Here is a 22,385-nt window from a genome sequence, read left to right as displayed (position 1 = left end):
GCGTCCCTGAGAGAACAAGTGGAAAAGTCTCTCCCACCGAAACGGAGAAGCTGCATCTGGCGCCAGGGGAGAGGTAATGACTGACACCGTCTGAGGGTGGTGAGAGTGGGTGAGGAGGGACGTGACTCAAGAGAAGAGAGAGAGAGGTGGGGGGGGGGGGGGGGGGGGGGGGGGGGGGGGGGGGGGGGGGAGAGAGAGAGAGAGGGAGGGAGGGAGGGAGAGAGTGAGGGAGAGAGTGAGGGAGAGTGTGAGGGAGAGAGAGAGAGAGAGAGAGAGAGAGAGAGAGAGAGAGAGAGAGAGAGAGAGAGAGAGAGAGAGAGAGAGAGGGAGGGAGGGAGGGAGAGAGAGGGAGGGAGGGAGAGAGAGGGAGGGAGAGAGAGAGAGGGAGAGAGTGAGAGAGGGAGAGAGAGAGAGGGAGAGTGTGAGAGAGGGAGAGAGAGAGAGGGAGAGTGTGAGAGAGGGAGGGAGAGAGAGAGAGAGAGAGAGAGAGAGAGAGAGAGAGAGAGAGAGAGAGAGAGAGAGAGAGAGAGAGAGAGAGGGGGAGGGAGGGAGGGAGAGAGAGAGAGAGAGAGAGAGAGAGAGAGAGAGAGAGAGAGAGAGAGAGAGAGAGAGAGAGAGAGAGAGAGAGAGAGAGAGAGAGAGGGAGGGAGGGAGGGAGGGAGAGAGAGAGAGAGAGAGAGAGAGAGGGAGAGAGAGAGAGAGAGGGAGAGAGAGAGAGAGAGAGAGGGAGAGAGAGGGTGGGGAAGTGATTTTACCTGGAGTGGAGAAAGAGAGGAGCGGAGCCAAAAAGTGTCAGCAGCTGTCATCACCCTGAACTGGGCTCAGCCTGTTCCTCAGAAGAACAAAAAAACCCTCAGCATGTCACAACATCAATCAGCACGCCGCCACCGGGCACAGAGACGACATGACGCATGTGAATCAGCATCATCCGCTGCCTTGAATCATCTCCTATGCAGCACCGATCGAAAAGTATAAATCAAACCCTTTCATATTTCCCACTCGTGTTTTACATGGACCTGCGGGAATCTACCCACTCTGACAGAAATCCACTTCCTGCGTCTGTTATCACATTATTATGACTCCACCTGATCTACTCTTGTTTCTGTGCCTCCCCCACCTTCCCCCAGAGTTTGTTGTCAGATCGGCACGTCACTGTTTAGACAACAGACGCCCCTCCGAGATCAGAAACCGTCCTTATCAGCTCCAGTGTCTTCAAGCTCAAGGAATCGAGATATGAGTAGAGTTTTTTTGCACTGATCTACTGTATATAAGAATATTTACTGACAAGCGTGAAAATAAAATGTCAACATGGAAGAAGGAACAGAGCACCTGGCCCAATATACTCACAGCGTACTAACAGAATCAGAATCAGAAAGTCATTATACTCAGGTACATTGAAATTATAAGAGCCGCCTCTCTCTCGCTCCCATCAAAGGATAAATATGTAAAAGACTAAAATCATATTAAGATAGTAGCCTGTAAATAAAAAACAGTGGCAACAGTGATAGCAGCGAAAACAGTAGAAGCGAGAAACTAGAGATTACAAAATGCTTGTGGCAGATGGCTTTAACATCCGCATACTGTGAATGTGAACTCCCTGTACTCTAGAGTGACTGTGAAGAACGGGACACAGCTACACACACTCTCACACCAGTTGTATTCGTTCAGTCTTTTTCCAACAGAATGTGAAAATGAACCCGTCCAGCTTTATTCATCTGTCGCACCGCTGACGAGCTGTGGCTCGGATCTGTCATGTACCATCGAGCTGCAGCAGTTCACATGTTGTAGCCCAACTGTACGTACAGTGCACAAACAGAGGGAGCATGTGGTTTGTTGTTTTACACAGATTTTGAAGTCGTCGCTCCATGACGTGGCGGAGTCACACTACATCCACTGGAGGATACTGTGAAATCCTTACAAACTGTTTATTAGTCACTGAACTATAACTGTAGTACGTTAGCCAGAACCGTTCAATTTCGAAACCTTGACTCAGATAATAGTCATTGTGAAAATAGGATGAAATTCAAAAGAAAAGGGCCATTTGGTCTCATGTTTGATTGATATTTCAAAAGATGTACTTGAGATGGCAAATTCAGTTTTTACATAACTCCCGCCTTACAAAACACTCAGCAGCATGCTGTGGAGTGTGTGTGTGAGTGTGTGTGTGTGTGTGTGTGAGTGTGTGTGTGGGCTGCTGCTGCATGGGACCAGGGGTCGAGTGGACGGCGTACAATGTTTTTTTGTGCGACTCTTGGTGCAACAACAATCGTAGAAACAAACTCAGTGAGGAGAGAGGAGGAGGAGGGAAACAGTTAAGAGTCCTTGATTATTGAATAGTTGTAAACTATTATTCCGCTTACATGACAACGCGGTCTGTGATTGACATTGTATCGTGGATGAGTCACGCTCAGAGTCGGTGTGTGAGCAGATAAACAGTGGGGGGGGATTTTCAACCTCAAATATGCTGAGTGAGTAATTACCACGACAGCAGGGAGGAGATGCGGGAGACGTGAGTGACAATCCCTTTCATCAGCTGTTCTAAGTTCAATACCAGCACCCCCACCTCTGCACTTCCCCCGTCCCCCAACCTCGACCCTCACTACTAACCCTCTTCCCCCCTCTGTCCTCTCCTGCCTTCCTGCCCTGGCGGGAGGAGGAGCCCTTCCTGTCACTGGCAGCGCCTTTTAAAGAAAAGGCTGTGAAAACCAGGCTACTGTCCAGGAGATGGCTCCATAAAAACAGTGGCACCAAACACTTAAAAAGGATGCAGACGTACACACACGCACACGCACACGCACACACACGCACACACAAGCTGCCATGCACAAAAGCACACACTCGTTCTGGGCAGAGCCTCAAACCTGAAAAAAACTAAAACAGTTGTAAACTTAGTTCTGCTTATTCAGATGTGCTGAAGAAATTTTCGGCCAAATGAGCATGAAGTTGCTCAAATAGTCAAGAACACTCCACTGACCACGTGTGATGCGATGCAAGAATTCTCTGGAAAACGTTCATGTTATATTTTGGGATTTTTTTCTCCCTCGCGGTCAGGGAGTTATTGTCTGCCGAGTGTGGGGGAGGGTGCGTTTATGAGACAGGTTGTTAAATCATGGGTTTGTCCTTTCCATTCATCATCATACATACAATACACCTTTTCTTCTTTTTAACACCCAATAAACCCGGCTTTCTATTTTTGCCCTTTTTTAATATGAAAGACCCTGAGCTAGCACCCATGTCCATACTGGGCACCTTCAAAACACTAAAGGGGGCCAACGGTGCTCCTTGAACGCAGCCTGTGCTACTAAGCTCTCACAATATTGAAATTGTTAAATCAAACGCATTTTGGCATGAAAATATTTTAGTTGTTAATTATGTGTATCAATGAAACAATTTTTAAAATCTTGTCATTTAGTTATGCTTCTCACTTGACGTTTAAACGCTTTCATTTTGACAGTCACTCTTTAAAACGTAAAAGCCCAAAACTGTGGCAGAGCCACGGCTCGAGGCTCCGGCCACAATCAGGAACGAGTCTGAACACGACACGCTGAACCTCACAACATGTTGCTTTCAAGCAGTTTCACAAAGGGACATTCACCAGTCAGCAGCCTGGGACTGTCTCTGGTCCTTCAGCGTTTCACAGAGTGCTGAAACTGCAAAAAGAAATTGCCTTTACTTATCATTTGATATTAGAGGCAGTCAGATCAACTGATCAACGATCCATAACCTACAGCATTTGTGGTGCGTGCAGTTCCTTCCCAGCAGATGAGTCAAAGGTGATGTGAACATGCAAACTATGACCTGGGTTCAGCAAATAACTGGATTAGAGTATCAATCTGGTTATTTGCAGTAACCTGATTAGAGTAAATATTTGATTACAGTGTTTGCATGATTCACGACAGCAGAATAATCTGCAAAAAAACTGAATTGAAATCCAATTGAATTGTAACCCTAAAATCTTCCGCTTTTGACCTCTCTCTCACTACTCTGAGGACATATACTCACATGAGAAATAAATCAACACATTTGTATAGTGTATACATATGGATCTGTTAATTCTATTATTTCATGTAAAATAAACCTGGTTGGCGCGGCAGATAATCTGTGTATTGCTCTAACAACAATCTTGTCTTTTCTTCAAAATTCAACCTATAGTTCAACTCATAGGTTAATAAGAGCCAACTGAGGTAATAGAGAATGAAAAGACAAAGATTTTCTAGCTCACACATGATAATAATAATAATAACATCACTTCTTCTTTGTTATCACAGCTTTAACACTTGCCTTAATCTGGTTATTGTCCAACTATTATTGTGTATAGTCCACGGGGACGGACAAAGCAGTTTTATTGCAGCTACAAGAATCTGCTTTTGTCAAGAAGGTCACACTGAACTTGAATTTCCATGTGTGCAGAATGACTTGGACTCCACAGTGAGAAAGTAACAGAGACAGACCACAGGCATCCATATGCTCTGTCAGCCAGTATGTCAGAGTGACACAGATTTATAGAAGAGATTTACTATTTAAAAAAAAAAGATTTATTAAAGACCACTGATAGTGGTGCTCATCTGAGCCCCCTCCAGCCTCACAACATACAGACATACAGATAAAACTGTCTTTCATCTCATAAATCCATCACAGATCTGTCCTGCAGTAACAGCATCTCCTCATTGTTTCATATGAGCTGTTCTCCTCCTGACGATATGCTGCTCCATTGTTTGACTAAAGCTTTGAAGAGCCCATTTAAAGAGAAGTGGGTGCCAGGGGAAAAAAAAGAGGCAGATTATCAGTGAATGAAGATGAGAGTATTCCCCCTCAAGGCCTATAACACCAAGATACAAAGACTTGCAGAGGGGGTTAGTTCCAAATCCAACTTCATCCTTCCACTCTTACTTCAGCCCCTCGCCTCTTTTAACTGCCCATGCCCCTACACACCACCTAATCTCTTAATTGACCCTTTGTAATTGTAATTGAATCATTAAAAGCTCTTGGTTACACAACACAAGGTATGTAAGCTGAGCCATGTGTGAGCAAAGAATAAACACACATTGATGCTGGGAGGGAACACACACACACACACACACACACACACACACACACACACACACACACACACACACACACACACACACACACACACACACACACACACACACACACACACACACACACACACACACACACACACACACACACACACACACACACACACACACACACATACACACGCGGTGATACACACTATTGGAAGAGGAGATGAAGTGTAGGCAGAGGGGGATCTTGAAAAGAGGAGAAAAACAAATGTCACATTGAGGAGAAACTCCCCTCTGTGGCTGTGTGACAGAGACAGTGGACAGACTTTGGCATGTCCCCGCTGCCTTTAATGCCTCCTGACGTTGAAACAAAGGAAGGCAGCGAGGTGCTGAACTGCCTCTAATAAAAAACGCAGGAAAAGACCCCCCCCCCCCCACTGCCTCCTTTTTAAGACACACACACAGAGAGGAGAGAAAGTGTGTGTCAAAAAAGACACAGATGCCAAAATGCTCCCAAATTGTAACAATGTGGAGATATCAACCCATTCATTTTCTTGAGGCCTGTGGATCGACAGTTTGTTCCATTCACCACAATCGATCCTGCTGGCGACAGTTTAGCTGACACAGTTTGAGCGTCCGCAATAAAACACAGTTGTCAACGCTGAAGGGTCTGGGATATTTTATGTTTATATAGTCTCAAGAGCTTTATCAATGTGTTTAGTCCCGTAGTCAAAACTGAAATGACATGAAATAAACGACCTCATAAACGACAGTGTAACAGCGAAACCCCATCATTTTGGTTATTTAAACAGAATCAGAACATGTGCGTCAATGTCTTTTCAAATCTAAAGCTTGGCTGATGCTGGACTTGCACCCTTCAACCAAACCAGGCTGATTTTTATATAAAGAGAACATGATTGATGTCCATTTGTGGACGTTTGTCTTTCAGCCTGGCATCTGGCAAAGCTCCTTAGCGAGTTGCAACAGGCCCTGCTGTGGTGTTTGTCATCCTGGCTGCTCATGCATCATCATTAGAGAGCACTGCGGACTTGACAGTACCCGGTGTCCTGGCATCTAAATAGTTACGAAGACGAATTGACTGGAGGTGCTCAGTGGGGACATCCCAAAACTGTTGGAGAGGACGTTGTTTTGGAAAATGAAAAATTGCTTGACGCACGCAAATAGACTTCGGCAAGTCAATTTCAATAGATAGATAGATTCAGTCAATGTTTGATTATCCAAGTATAATGAAAGAGTCTGAAAGTTGACTCAATAACAATAGGTCTACTTATTATTTCACCAGATAGAGTATTCTTTCTCATTTATCTCTGCAGTGTTAGTCTGTGTGACTTTCTGTGGCGGGTTTTCAACACTGTATTTTTGCAATCTGTGCCTTGTCTACTCAGGTCTTTTGAGGAGCTGTGAAAAGAACGTCCTGTGGAGTTGGGAAACAGGGAGTGTGTACACGTCAAGTGATTCATACTTAATCATTTCCCCTTTTCTATTATCATCTTTTCTGCTTAATTGCTAAAATGATTTACAGCGTTGAGTGTCATCCTCCAACTGCAACCCCGATGAGATGTACGTAAAGCACACGATTGTATAGTGGTGAAATGACTCAGTCCATTGCAATCTTCATTTTCAACATCTTGCTGTGAGAATTTTACTGGCTACAATCACAAGCATGTGACTTCCAGGGCCCACTGGCCTTCAATCTGTCAGAGCTGTTTCTGTTTGGACATAGGCTGGTTGTTGTTTTCTGGACACATCGTCGGGTCGTAGTCCCCGCATTGTTTGAAAAGGCTGTCAATCATGTGAAGTCATTCATAAAGAAAACAAACACCACGGTGGATAAATATGCACTCCCCAGCTCACTCACTCACTCTCACAAAAGCTCACTAAGCACATAAACAAACAGGCTGCAGGGTGAGAATGGGACGTTGAATCGAAAGGAATCTGACTCTTCCTGTGGAGAGCTCTGTGATAACAGAACTAGGACTCACACACACACACACACACACACACACACACACACACACACACACACACACACACACACACACACACACACACACACACACACACACACACACACACACACACACACACACACACACACACACACACACACACACACACACACACACACACAGAGCTGATGGACAGGACACAGACTACTCACACTGAATGGCGCTAGTCCCGGCCCAGGCGAAGGGGTCCAGGCCCGAGAAGTAAGGGGTGGCCTTTCCTAGCATGCAGGAGCCTTGTCCGGACACATCAAAGAGGGGCCGCGGGGCCAGCCCCAGAGCCTCCATACAGTCAAACATGCTCCTCTCAAATCACAGCAACACAGCTGCAGTCCTCTGCTATTGTTCTGCAGCCGAGCTAAGAGGGACTGGCTGTAAAAACTCAGAAAAAAAAGGCTTCCTGTTACTCAAAGTAACTCAATGCCCTGCTTGGTCCAGGTGTCCCCTGTCTGTCTGTCTGTCTGTCTGTCTGTCTGTCTGTTCCCCTGCCACTGCCCCCTGACCGCCTGTCCTGTCTCTTCCAGACTAAATCCTCCGGATGGACCCAGGAATCTTGTCTTTCTGACTCTTCCTTCTATTCCGTGTTTCCTTTTACACAAACTACTTTGACCCTCTTCAGTTCCCAGATCACTTGCTTGCCCGCCTGCTGTAACTGATCTGTGTTTCCCTCTCGCCGGCTCTCTGGGCCTCTCGCAGTCCACCACACACGGCCAACTATCTGCATGCTCTCTGAGCAGAGAGAGAGGAGGTGGGGTTGAGGAGAAAGAAGAGGGAGGGACATATAACCCTGAGGGGGGTGTGTACTTGCTTTCCAACTGGGCCTTGCAACAAACTCCTCTTCTCTCCTTCAAGTTTACCAACTCACCCCTTCATATTTCATATTCTGCAAATGAAAACAAACACTCCTCAGCTCCCATTCTGCCTCCCTTCACTCTCTCTTCTTTCTTTCTCTCTCATTTATTCAGCATTAACTTCCCTTTTGTTCTTCCCCAGGAAGAAGAAAAAAACAACCTACCTCACAGAGCCTGTTGGGAGCAAGAAAGAATGGTGCCGAGAGAGCAGCAGTTTACAATAAGTGTCATTTAATTTCACCAGAATTTAGTTTAAGAGCTCTCCTGTTGTTTTCTTCTGTGCAGGGGCAGTAGAATGAAATGCCTCTCTGAGGTCTGAGTGACCACACACACACACACACAAAATAAAGATTTACTAATGTAAAATGTACACTTTATGCTTAATTGTACTCATGCATGTGGACGAATCTTTATATTTTAGCATGTTAACCTGACCTGCTGTGCACTGGCACCTGATTGGAATGAATTCATTGTAAGTTCACCCAGAGAACACTATCAGTATTTACTTTTATTCGTGCTAAACTAGTTATTTCCAGGTCACTTCCAAAGAAATTAATAGAAATACATGAGAAGTTATTAGAACGGTACAAAACGATGAGATTAAGTGTTACAGAAGAGAGAAAGAAGAAAAAACGGACAATGGATCAAATATAACATAAGTGCCTAAATTACATTTAAAATATATTGGAAAACGCACACAGAAACCCACAATTCACATTTTTGTTGTTTGTCTCATTCACATCTTTCTCTCTTTCATCCATCTATTTTTACCACATGAAGTTTTATTTGTCTCTATGAAGCTATTTTTTTCTTCTTCTTTCCCACTTGGTCTCGGAATTTGCTCCTATCTTATTCAGTTCCTTCACTCCTGTTCAAATGGACTCAGTTATGTTCCCTCCTGGAGCGTATTGGACACTGCAGTCACAGTGAAGTGTGACTCCACTGCAGGCGAACCACACTGGCCTGGAGTCTGAATAGTTTGTATATGAGAGACAGCCTCACCTCCTCCCTTTCCTTCCCTCATCAAGAGGGATGAACTCTGGAAGAAACCCCCACTGGGGCTCTAACACCCCCCCCCTTGACACACACGCACGCACGCACACACACACACACACACACACACACACACACACACACACACACACACACACACACACACACACACACACACACACACACACACACACACACACACACACACACACACACACACACACACACACACACACACACACACACACACACACACACACACACACACACACACACACACACACACACACACTTCCCAACTTGTCCTGCCTGTGGTTGCACTTCATACTGTTTTATAATTCTCTATATTGTTTTTCTCCCTTTGTTATTTGTTTGTTTATATTTCTTCCAAACCCCTGAATCCAGCTTTCTTCATTATTTTTTTCTTCTTCATTATGTGGATACAATAAAGCATTTACATAATACACAAATCCCCCTCCTCTTCTGGCTCTCAGTGAGTAGAGTTTTTACCTGTCTGTCTTCACCACCCTGATCTCTCACACACACACACACACACACACACACACACACACACACACACACACACACACACACACACACACACACACACACACACACACACACACACACACACACACACACACACACACACACACACACACACACACACACACACACACACACACACACACACTGCAGGGAGCAGAGCTGCACAATATCAGCCTGCTGAGCTCTCTCCACACCTTGAGACAATTACCCTCCCCGCCTCGCAGCACCCTGCCCCCTGTTGCTGCTTTGAGGAAAGAGACACACAAATGCAGGAGGGAATGTGAAGAAGAAGAAGAAAACTTCACTTCACTTTTAACAAAACATAAGCTCACTCCCACTCTTTTAGTTGGGCAAATTGCAGTTCTCTCGCCTTTGAAACTTAAAACACGGGACTCCCCGGACACACACACACACACACACACACACACACACACACACACACACACACACACACACACACACACACACACACACACACACACACACACACACACACACACACACACACACACACACACACACACACACACACACACACACACACACACACACACACACAACTTGTAAGAGGAGCGAGTCACATTACAACTATTCACAATCAGGTTCTTCAGCTATTCATTCTGTTCATGTGTGACACAAAAACACACACAGAGCTGAACAATGGCCTCTCTTTCTTGCTCTGTCTGTGTCTCGACCAGCAGCTCCTCCAGCTCGGCCGCAGATATTTGCACAAAGTCTCACTGCGGTCGTCAGCCAGCGCACAAATATAGTCACAAATGTGAGGCAAGGCGCACAAGACTGCTGGTTTGTGATATTCATGGGTGTTGGAATGTGCAGCCTACAGAGTGGCCGTCGAAATGTGTGCGCGTGTGTGTGTGTGTGTGTGTGCTTAAACAGAGTGCATGTGATGACAGACACAAAGAAAAACACACAAGCCTCGGTCTTTGCCTTTAGGTTCAAGTTACTAATATCACACACACACACACATGGACACACACGCACACGCACACACACACACACACACACACACACACACACACAACATTGCAAAGAACAAGATGTGACAAGCACAGAAATTACGAAAGGACATTGTGTTCATTGTGGAGAAATCCATTTTTTGAGAGCTCGACAGTGAGAGGTGGTCCTCAAGATAGAGGCCGGGCATTTTTCTAGATGTCATGAAAAAAAGATGTAAAACTGTTGTTGTTGTTTTTTTAAATTTTTTTAATTTTTCTCATTCCTGAGAAAATCCAGAGATGTTATTTTGCAGCTAGTTCAGTTCCATGACGCATGGGCAGAAAAGCTTCCGCTAAAAAAACCCCAAAACAGTTCGTTGTGTGTTCCCTCTAATTCCCACTGCTATTAGGAAAAGAAGAGAGAAATTGCTGTGTGACTGAATACACAGCAGGGAGCTTTTGATGTGGATATGCGCTAATTCCAAGTTCAGGGATGCTTTGAGTTTCATCTCATTAAGGAACAAAGTCCAGTCTTCCGCTCACACTGATTAGGACCTGGTTTGAATTAATTAACAAAGCCCATTTAAACTTCTACTGTAATTTTGTATAATTTTGTTCACTTTGCACTAATGAGAGATTTTAGCTTTCCTTGTTTGTGAAGAATGGGCTGATTAATTGCATGGTTTCTCCTTCATTGGAAATAATCAGCATAGAACCCTGTTGTTGGCCGGCAGCCACAACTAACTATCAGTTTACATAAGGGATGTCAGTTTACCAAAGGGAGTTTGTAAATGGATTTTTAGTTTTTAAATCTAGCTGATGGATGAACCCGTCAGCTCCTTTTTTCACACTGATCTGAATAGAGCAATGGGAAGAAGTGAAACGCTGCAAATGCATCCTATTATATCACAGTGAGCTTACACTGGCTTTGTATTTTCACACGGGTCAGCAATATGCCATCTCTGTTTGGTTCACTGTAAAAAAGCTAAGCCAGAATAGTGGAGGGTTTTCTTAGCACCAATATGGGATCTTGGTTTATGATATAAGGGGCATGTACTGTATGACAGACCATGTGAAAGACTGACGATCAGTCCAGGGTGGACCTCGTCTCTCACCCTAATGTCAGCTGAGATCGGTTCCAGTCCCGCGGAACCCTCAAGAGAAAAGAAGGGAAGATAATAGATGGATAATGAAAAGATTTTTTAAAATCATTTTATTAATTAAATGCAATGGTTTATGTGCAATCTTGTTGCACTGTATATATTCTGCTCACACTGTACAAATTCTTCTGCCATTTTATATATTAGTTTTATTTTTTATATTCCCTTTTGTTTATATTGCAATGTTAACTTATTAATTTACTTTTTTTACTCATGTTTCTTCTTTTTTTAAACAATTATTTTGCTGTTGTAAAACTGTAAATTTCCCTGTTGTGGGATTAATATCATCTTAATGACAGTATCATTACTACAAGCAAAGAAACAGGTGGTGTTGATCCTACATCTGATTTCAGATCTTTCTCTAAATCTACTCTGCCTTGCTTGTTGGCAACTATCAAAAAAAAAGTTTAAATCTACAAGTACACAAATAAGTAGAAAAATTTGACTGATTAAAATTTACTGTAAGAACCAAACAGCCTCGTTTCACCCCTTGTTGTGTCACATGGGAAGCATCTTTATCATCATCTATCCTCCTGACTGACATGACGCAGTCGCTTAAATCTTTCCGTCTCTGTCTGTACGTACGTAAATATAAAAGCCTCAGAGGCAACATGTCAAAGATGTAATCGTATACATGAGCGCCACTAGCCTGCTGAATTAACTCTGGTAGTTCGCGAGAAACTCCAGTAAACAACCGGAGATAAACAGATAACTGCTGCTCAGTGAACACATGATCTGTGCCCACGTGCGCGCACACACAGAGACACTGCAGTGCACTAACACTGATTGACACACTACTGTGTTCAGCAGGTATTTCTGAAACTGATTTCAGTCCCACGGGATGTGGGAGACTGCACACACATACCTCTGCGCACAGTGTTCGGTTTAGAACAGAGCACGGTCAAGAGAACGCTGATCAATGGGATTAATGAGGACACAAGCTGCTGCCGCTGCTAGTTTGACTTCAAAAAAAACTTAATCAGAGAATAGCAGTGTTCATATAAACGCATTCAGGGTCAAGTAGCAGGTAACTCAACTGAAGGTGTAGTGTAAACGAGTTTAAAAAAAAGGCAAGGCGAAGAGAGTTACCTGGTTTATGTCAAAAAATGACAATTGACAACATTATCTCGAAGCGGAAAATGATCAAGTGCTACAAGAGGAAATATCCAGGGTGTACCCCGCCTATCGCCCAGTGTCTGCTGGGATTGGCTCCAGCCACCCCCCCCCCCCCCCCCTTGTGACCCGTGGATGGATGGACAAGAGGAAACATGAATCAACACAAAGTTTCATTTGTTCTCTTTCTCTTTTCAGCACTGATGCTGAGTGAATCCAGCATTTCTTTGAAGTGTGGAGAGCAAACAAGGCTCACTCCAACAAAAAAACATTATAAAATGCTTTAAGGTTCACCCTTGGACGATTGCTGTGGAACACACATACACTGTCATAGTCCTCTCTCTCATGTGAGTGTACAGTAAGTTCAACATAAGTTTGTTTGAGTTGAGACTGCTGCGACACTCATATGGCAGGGAACTAACTGAATTCAGAGTAATGCACAGAGGAATAAAAGGAGTAAATGATATGAAAATGATATGATATTAGTATATTATAACAGAGGGAGAAAGTATCCTTCAGTCTTAAAATCAACTTTCAAAAGAAACAATGTGCTGAGTCTTTGTACAAACTCACCCTCTATACTCTCTATCTTCCTATTGAAAGGCAGCAGCGCCCCCTGTGACTCAACATGGGAACTTTGTATCTATTTGTACAAAGCTTTTGCAAGTTGAAATGAAAAACAGTTTAATCTGACAAAAGCCTTTATTTACCTGTTCGGTCTGTTGGAATGTAATGATTTGAGCCTTGAACAGGAGCACATCAACAAAAGATGTAATGGAAAAATGGAAAAACACATAGAAAAAGTATTCTGCTCTCCTATCCCTGAGCATAAGCTCAAATTGGCCCTGACGACTTTTCCTTAATTTTGAAGTATCCACTGTTGTACATGTCACTGGACTGGCCAGGACGCGGACATTCAGCACACTATCTTGTCATGTGCAGGGGTGTGGGATTAGGATTTTTTTGCGTGCTGATTGAACCTTGGACTAGTTTCAGTCCTCATGATGATATAAAACATTTTTCCGCATGTCTTTGCTGGAATCTGAATTCAGTTCATTGTGGGTCTTAATATAATGACATTTTGTCAGTAAGGAGTTGTGTGTTGCTGTGAAAGAAAACGCCTTTTTTTCATGTAATTCCCCAAATGGAAAATCTTATTATGAACGCATGTTTTTCAGAGCAATATTTCAGTGGTGTGAAAGGAGTCTCTGTGGCTGTTTGTGTAAGCTGTGTAAAAGGGATAATAAATTAATTCTGTTACTCACACAATGCCGCCATCTCTTTGGGCAGGTCGGCCCCGAACCGGCCAAAGAGGTGGCTACTCGCCAGCAGGTCAAAGGGGGAGTGGCTCCTCATGGAGTTAAAGGTGAACGGATACATAGCACGGGGGAAGCCGGTCATGTGACGCACTTGATGCTCCCTGTTGGTTGCCATGACTAGAAGTGCTGGTGATGGTTCCGGTGACTTCTCTCGGACTGTCTCGCTGTTTGCGCTGTCTTCGCCTGCCTACGTCTGCCTACGTCAACGAGCTGGTGCCATGCAGCCCCTCTCAGCTGCTGGCTTCTCTGCCGTCGGGGCCACGGAGCGGTGAGAGGGATGATGATGAGAGGAGGCGCCCGAAAGACACCAGGAGCCAAGTGACCAAGACCTGACCAGGTCCAGACTGTAGAAAGGCAGGGAAGAGAAACAGTATAGGAGTTAGATACTGAAAACAAAGTCTGGCCAGTCCCTTGGAAGCACACAGGTTTGACAACTCCACTAAAGCCAAATCAATTACAACACAAAATTACAGAAAATCTGCCACTTTCTGCATCCACAACAATAGCTGAAATACTTTTAATGCAAAGTCCAGACGAGACACAAAAAAGGAGGAGGAGGCAGACAAGGGACAAAAACAGTGTTAAACAAACAGTAGAAAAGCAGAAGGGGTGCAATACTTCCCTCCTGCTTTTTGTCTTTCTTCCAAGTAGTTCAATGATTTCAGGCGATGCCATATGATTTCAATCAGCAGAACTGTATTATAAAGGGCCTCTCTGTTCCCTCTGCCAGCCTGACTCTAGCCAGTCTGCCAGAGAACAGCCAGCCACAACATGGGTACAATTAACCCTTTACAACAACACACACACATGCGCGCGCGCGCGCACACACACACACACACACACACACACACACACACACACACACACACACACACACACACACACACACACACACACACACACACACACACACACACACACACACACACACACACACACACACACACACACACACACACACACACACGCACACACACACGCACACGCACACGCACACGCACACACGCACACGCACACACGCACACGGCGTACTCTTTTTCCCACAGAAACCCACAACACGAACCAACTGTGCTTCCACTTTGTTGTAGGTTTCTGATGATTACCACTCATTCCACCTTTTTCTGTCTTCCAGGACTCGTGTCAGTAAGTCAGACGATGGCCGCTCTCCCCTCTTGCTCCGCAATGTCTCTCATCCCCTTCAGTGATTTCATGAGTGGGTGGAGCTTAACTATCTGCGGCGGAGCTGTGGTACATACAGCGTGGCCAAAGAATGTCTTGTTGTTTTGGGCCTGCTCCGGCATGGGAATCGAACACCCGGGTTGGCTGAGAGACGGATTGACAGCAATATGGATACACACCAGATCAACAGAAACATATGGTAAATTCTATAGAGAGATATTTTTTTCTTAAATAGAGGAGTGGGCTGTCAATTGTGATGCACAGAGTAATGCAGGTACACAAACGAAGGTAGGTATGCTGCTGTAACTGATACAGAAGCCAGTCAATTACAATGCTGCTGCAAAGCATCACTCTGTGCCTGATTTAAAATAAACTGTTCCACATGTGGAGGTAAAAATACACACACACACACACACACACACACACACACACACACACACACACACACACACACACACACACACACACACACACACACACACACACACACACACACACACACACACACACACACACACACACACACACACACACACACACACACACACACACACACACACACACACACACACGGAAATCTTCCATCTAAAAGGGTCGGCCTTTTGCGTTCTTGTGCTATCATGGCCATAGAGAATCTGCTTTAGTTACGATTTTTGCAGTTATTTTCTTAGATGGATAAAAGTTTGTTAATGGTGCTCCCAGTGTCTTTACAGAAACAGTATTACAGTATTAATATTCTGTCTCTTCATTAGAGAGTTGCTCCAATTACAAGTGTTTGCCAAAAACCGGCACAGCCACCCAGTACTGTCCGAGTGGCTCAACAAAACTAAAGTTGGATGATGAAATGGGTTTACTCTGATATGATTTATGTCAAAAAGCCAGAGTGACACATTATCACTCCCCATTTTGTTTTTATTTGGATGAAGCTCATACCAACATTCGATATATAATCACAACCGAGTTTCTGATTATAAAGTATATTGTTGCGTAGAGTTGAGTATCTTGTCCGATATGCAAATCATCTTTGTGCATGTGAAGTTTTTGACTATATATACAATATAGATTTTGAAATATATATGCCTTCAGATATAGGCCTATAATGAAAGGCGTCTAATACAACACTTCTGCAATAATGGAGGTGAAAGTGTTGGAGGTGACGGATGTTCCTGGTTATCCAGAGATTTAAGTGTGTGGTGCTGTTGAATGGAGCAGGACTATAATGAGGGGTGTTTCTAATATCTAGTTAACTCTAATGGGAAAAAAAGGGAGTGAAAAAAATATCCTTCATACATTTGTGCTACTATTATTAGAGTAAAACTCTTCTACATACTCGTGTTGTTACAGCAGATATTTCTTCCCACACACGTATTACACATTCGCACACAAAGCCACAAAGTCAGCACAGTGAGTGTTGTTTTTAAAGCCACATTTCTCATATTGACATATTTTCTGTAATTGCTTGGCTCTGCTGTGGGTTTTTTTCTTCACTGCAAAGGCCAGTTGTGGAGAGTCCCTGCAACGGTTTTCACTGAGATTTCTTTTGTGTTTGAGGATCAAAATAAATGTCAAATACAGGTTAGACAAAGTGTGTGGCAATTCAAAAAAAGAAGAATTACTACACACATGCACTGGTATGGAATGGTCCCACTTAAAAGAAACATATGCAAACACATGCTTCCCAAAAATCAGAACACGGGCAGCCTACATACAAGCACGGACATGTAGGCTGCAGGAGTGAACGCACACAGATGTTCTGTGACTTTAATCATGTTCCTGGGCAAGTAATCAGCAGAAAACACGCAGTGTTCGTCACACGTGCTGAAGCACCATTGAAGGCTGCAATTGACCTTGAAGAATGAAGGCGTAAACACAGGACAGAGGACCGCTGCGCAGATGCGGCGTTTGAGTTGACTCAAACCAATCACATTCAAAGACAAAATCACTAGTATGAAAGCCAGATGTATGAAAGGATCGGGACGAAGAAAAAAATTATGTGTCGAAAACTGAAAAAAAAAAAAGGGATTTGGAAAAAGATGCAAGGGAAACAGAGGGAAAGAAAGAGAGGCAAGGAACATGGGAGGGAGTTTCAAGCATCTGGTGGGCCATGTGTCAGAAGGGAACAGACCTATTAATTAGAGCCATACTGGAAACTGGATTAATAAGAGAAAGAAGTGACTGTGGCAAAGCGGCGTGGGAGGAGGCAGGAAAAACATGCAGAGTGGTTGCAGAACAACATACATAAAAATAAAGAAACGGTATAAACTATGAAATAATGTGCACCAAAGCCAAAGGATGGTTTCTTTCTCTCTAATGAATAACCCCCCCCACCCCTCGCTCTCCCTCCAGGGGGAATACACCTTGGGTAGAGGGCAACAAAAGCAGTGCTGTGTCTCTGGGCCTCCGAGCCTCAATGCTGCTTTTATGAGACCTGGCTAGATGAGGTCAGACTGGGTCACCTGGTCCTGGTCCTGCTGACTGACACACACACACACACACACACACACACACACACACACACACACACACACACACACACACACACACACACACACACACACACACACACACACACACACACACACACACACACACACACACACACACACACACACACACACACACACACACACACACACACACACACACACACACACACACACACACACACACACACACACACAATGCTCCCTTTTCCCCAGAGCATGGGGATTAAGAACAGCTTTGGTGCAAAGATGACGGGGCTTTCCATCTCTCTGTCTTTTCCAACAGGCCACAACTGTGCTTGTTTTCACACAGCTCACAACGAACAACACTTTTAGCAACTCCTTCCAACGCAACAAGTTAGGCTGGGTGTAAATGTGAACTTTATGGTTTTTCCAACCCAAATCAGTTTGAGGTTACAATTATGAAAATGTGCTCACACAGACACACACACAGACACACACAGACACACACAGACAGACAGACAGACAGACAGACAGACAGACAGACAGACAGACAGACAGACAGAGAGAGAGAGAGATTTTTGATTTTGAAAACACAATGTTTATTAAGATTTACCAGAGAACATCAGAGAGAGAGAGAGAGTGGCTTATTACTGAAAGCCCTCCATACAATGGTTGGTTCATTTTCAGAGAGTTTAAGCGTGAATATGTGAAAATTACGTGTCTAGTGTTTCAGGAGCCCACCACACAAAATCTGCAATATGCAACTCGGATTTCCTCTCGCTCCTTTTGACAAATTGTTACTTATCAAACCTTTGACACATTCATGACCATACAGGATCCATGAAGGACTTTATCTGCTCCTGTGTGATATGAATGTCATCCAGATCAAATCGTGCATACTGACTGTTCAGACGCAGGTTCATCCCATGTCACAGTATATAATTATTAAAATGGGATTCGCAAAAGCAACAAGAAAAACAACTTGCCTGTGGACTCCTGCATGGCGGCTGTCAGCACTGCATATGGTGCTTTGCAATAAAATGTGGGGGGAAAGAGAACTAGTGAACAAGTTTTCTCCTTGTAAGGATGATTTGGAACAGCTTCGACTGCAGGTGGAGGCATGAAGCACAGATCTTTAGTCCAGCACTTTCTTTTGTCTCCTTCCAAATCATCGTTGTGTAGAAAATACACCACACACCTTCATTCATGTGATAGTTTCCACTCTTTTTCACATCAATCATCTGTTGCTACCAAGAGATGAGATAAAAGCGACATAAGACAATACAAAAAGAAGAATTTAGAACGATTTAAATAGAGAATAAAAAAGTAAGAAATAATTCAATAAGATTGAAAATAAAAAAAACTAAGAAATAAAAGAGTAAAAGTAATTTTGCAGTGGGAAAAATGGGTAATTATGTGATTTGATGAAAGGCTGTGGCAGACAGAAAAATCTCTAGCACTGATTTAAAAGCGGACCAGCAGGTCTTTGGTAGATTGTTCCACATGTATGGACATTAATGTTTTTTTTTCATTTTTTAAGCAAAAACTTCCTAGATCTTCTGCACATTTTAAATTTTGAGATTCAGATTTTAAGGAAATTTAGTTTGAAACACTTGTAGTTTAGATGTGGGAAAATAAGAACAGTTCAAGGGGTACATTTGAACATTTTCCATTCACAGTCAAAGCGAGTCAATCAGGTGCGGACTCTGCGGGACACAGGGCTCAGCGGTGCTTGGAGGAACTCCAGTTACCGGGAACTGGAACCAGAGGGTATGAACACTCACATAATGAAGGCCTTCATTTTGTGCGAACATGTGGTTGATGAGCGTTAGCGGTGTTAGCATAAGAGATGGATTACATGAGGATGTTTGTTTTCCCGTCCTAAAAAGTGTATTTTACCCCAGTTCGAGTGTGAACGCTTGTCCAAGACTAAAACAGAAAGTGTTTATCTGATGATAAACACACTTTGATGTCTTGGACCGGGAACAGGCCACATGAATCGAAACGCCTGCTCCTTCACTCTGCACTTTAATTTACTGCACTTTTTCTCTTCTCCGTTATTAGGAAGAAATCAAAATGGTATTTTTTTTTTCTCGTCCAGACTATTTGGTGATGTTTCTGTTTCCATACTTCCGTTACGTCTGTTTCATCCAGAGTGATGTGAGTCAGCTGGAAAATAGGTGGACCCTCAGCTACAGGCTTTCTCTTTTTGAATGTGTGGGTTTGGTTATCTTGTGTGAAACTCTGCAATTCTTTCTCTTTTTCTCTGAAATCTATTTGTCAGTTTGAGAGTAATATCAAACAAACAGTCAGTGTTTTTGTTCTGAGCCCCTGACTGACACTAACAAACGAATCGTTGTGGTTTTGTTAGGCTTGAACATGTATCTATGGAGCCAAACGTGCGTGACGAAGGAAACCAAGAGGACAAACTTAAACACTGTCTGCATTAGAAACCACATCATCTCATATGTTTGACGCCTATGGAGCCACAGAGTAAACTAAAAGGCAGAGTCTGAGTAGACATGAAGGCTGAAACGAAAAGGAAAAAAAAGGCAAATGCAAGGAAAATCATGACTTCAGCCGGGAACTGTCCCTGCTGAAGTTGCTGCAAACCATAAAACCCACAATCAAATCGGCCTTATTCTGAGAATGTAGCCAGGGATGAGCTGTGCTGAACACAGCGAGTAGAAAATACACACGCTGACACAAAGAAACCATTACAGACGAGAAAAAACACAGGCGCCGTCACCCACAAACGACATAATTAGATTTTCCAACAAATGACCATCCTATATTTTATGTCAAACTGACGTGTAAAAGATGTCTTTTGAGCAACACAAATTTTGCGGGCTTATAAAGCACCAGGGCCTGACAGATATCTTCTAACCGCAGAAATCTTTCTGACTGTGGTTAACACATATTTCCAATTTATGCGTGTAATTATGTTCACGGATGCAAATATTAGGCCTCAAAACAAACATTCGATATCTATATTCCCAAATGCTGTTACTCATAAACATCTTTTAGAATGATTGCCAAGACATTAATCAAATGAAAAATGATTTCCAGTAAATGGGATCTGATCTCTTTTACCTAGTTTGACTACAGGCTACAGAAGACATTGTTTTTGAAGTTTGAGGAGGACAAAGATGCCAATCTCTGCCGTCTACATTTTGGGAAACATTTATTTGCTTATATAAAAAGATCAATGCCACTCTCATGTCTGTACAGTAAATATTAAGCTACAGGCTCTGTCCTAAAGGTCCAGGAAGTCACTTCATCCAGACAAGAAACAGCACATGTCCCTGTGTTTAAACCCAAATTAAAACAAATGAGAGTGAGTTAGTGCCAAAGTAAGATTCATATGAGAGTGCTATCGATCTCCTCATCTACTGTTAGTCTCACAATCAAATGAGCATATTTCTGAAGATCTCCGACTACAACTTCAAACTCCACTCCAGAACTTGGACTTGGACTTCAGTCTTCAATCTTCACTTCAACCCACAGCACAACTCGTAAAATAGAATTACAGAACATCCACTAACTTAGAAAGGTTTATGGACTCAATCACTGTTCCCAGAAAAGAAAATTACAAGAGAAACCATGTGTTTAACTAAAACAGCATGTTTTTAAAATAAAAAATAAAAAAGGCATCTACAGATCCAAACTAATGTCTAGGAAGCCTTGAGGATATAATTAGAACTATCTTGTACATTTTCAACTGTCTCAAACCATGATATGTAATGTATAATTGTTGTAAACCAGTTTCATGGTTTTTACTTCTGTAGTTTTTCATGTGAAGTGTTTTTGATCTCCTAGAAAAGCATAAAATAGCTGAAAGAGCAGAAACAGTTCATCCCATAATCAACTAACTGAGAATGTTGGTAACCAATTCATCATTTGACACAATTTTTGAGCAAAAAAGCCCCAAATTCACAGTTTTAACCTTATTCTCTATGAATATCTTCTGTTTCTTTAAACGTTACACGATGATAAAGTCAACATCTTTGGACTGCCGTTCAAACACGCAGCATGAAAATATGAGCTTGGGCAATGGGAAACTGTGACTACAATTTCCACTGATATTTCATCAACCAAACAACAAACTGACAAATCAGTAGTTGCTTTCAAATCGTCATTGGGCCAGAAAGTGTCACTTGACAGATTTAAACTGACAAGGATACTTGAAACAACAAGGTTTGAATTATGTGTGAGCAGAGCTGACGCAGATTATGGTAATGATAGTAATGTTTCATAAAACACACAATGTTGTCATTATGTGGAGCAAACCCTGTGGGCTGCTGAGGGTCCACAGGTTGGGGCAGGGGTCAGCCCCTGTCGCTCCAGGCTCAGCAGCCTGGCCAAGGGTCAGCCTTAATTGAGGCATTTGGTAGGCAGCTTTTCATTTAGTATTAAAGTGAAAAGTGAGTGTAACGACTCCCTGAAAAACACACACACACACACACACACACACACACACACACACACACACACACACACACACACACACACACACACACACACACACACACACACACACACACACACACACACACACACACACACACACACACACACACACACACACACACACACACACACACACACACACACACAATCTGTTTTTCGCTGTGCCTCCAGCGAGAGGATTAGAAGTGTGTTTAAAAGACTTGTAGCCTTTGCTGAAGAGCAGCCTTGGGCCGCGATTAAACACACTGAGAAGCTCTTTAGACACACTCGGACACATTCATGCCTTGAGTT

The 22,385-nt window shown here is 43.3% G+C and overlaps 1 protein-coding gene across 3 annotated transcripts in view; it reads right to left on the bottom strand.

The window, feature by feature from the left end:
- The window catches only part of LOC118309728 (retinoic acid receptor gamma-A-like), a 44,583-nt gene that overhangs the window by 7,974 nt on the left and 14,224 nt on the right, over positions 1 to 22,385 (bottom strand). For 2 of the 3 annotated variants that reach the window (XM_035632185.2, XM_047332945.1), the window contains exon 2: positions 13,945 to 14,342. In XM_035632185.2, the coding sequence (XP_035488078.1) occupies positions 13,945 to 14,113 (169 nt within the window). In that variant the 5' untranslated portion in view covers positions 14,114 to 14,342. Of the gene's footprint in view, positions 1 to 7,212; positions 7,927 to 13,944; positions 14,343 to 22,385 lie in introns of those variants that run through there. The other variant, XM_047332946.1, reaches the window with a different exon arrangement.

The sequence above is a fragment of the Scophthalmus maximus genome, chromosome 6, assembly GCF_022379125.1.
Source record: "Scophthalmus maximus strain ysfricsl-2021 chromosome 6, ASM2237912v1, whole genome shotgun sequence".
In the NCBI taxonomy this organism is placed as follows: domain Eukaryota; kingdom Metazoa; phylum Chordata; class Actinopteri; order Pleuronectiformes; family Scophthalmidae; genus Scophthalmus; species Scophthalmus maximus.
This window is presented reverse-complemented; position numbering and strand designations above follow the sequence as displayed.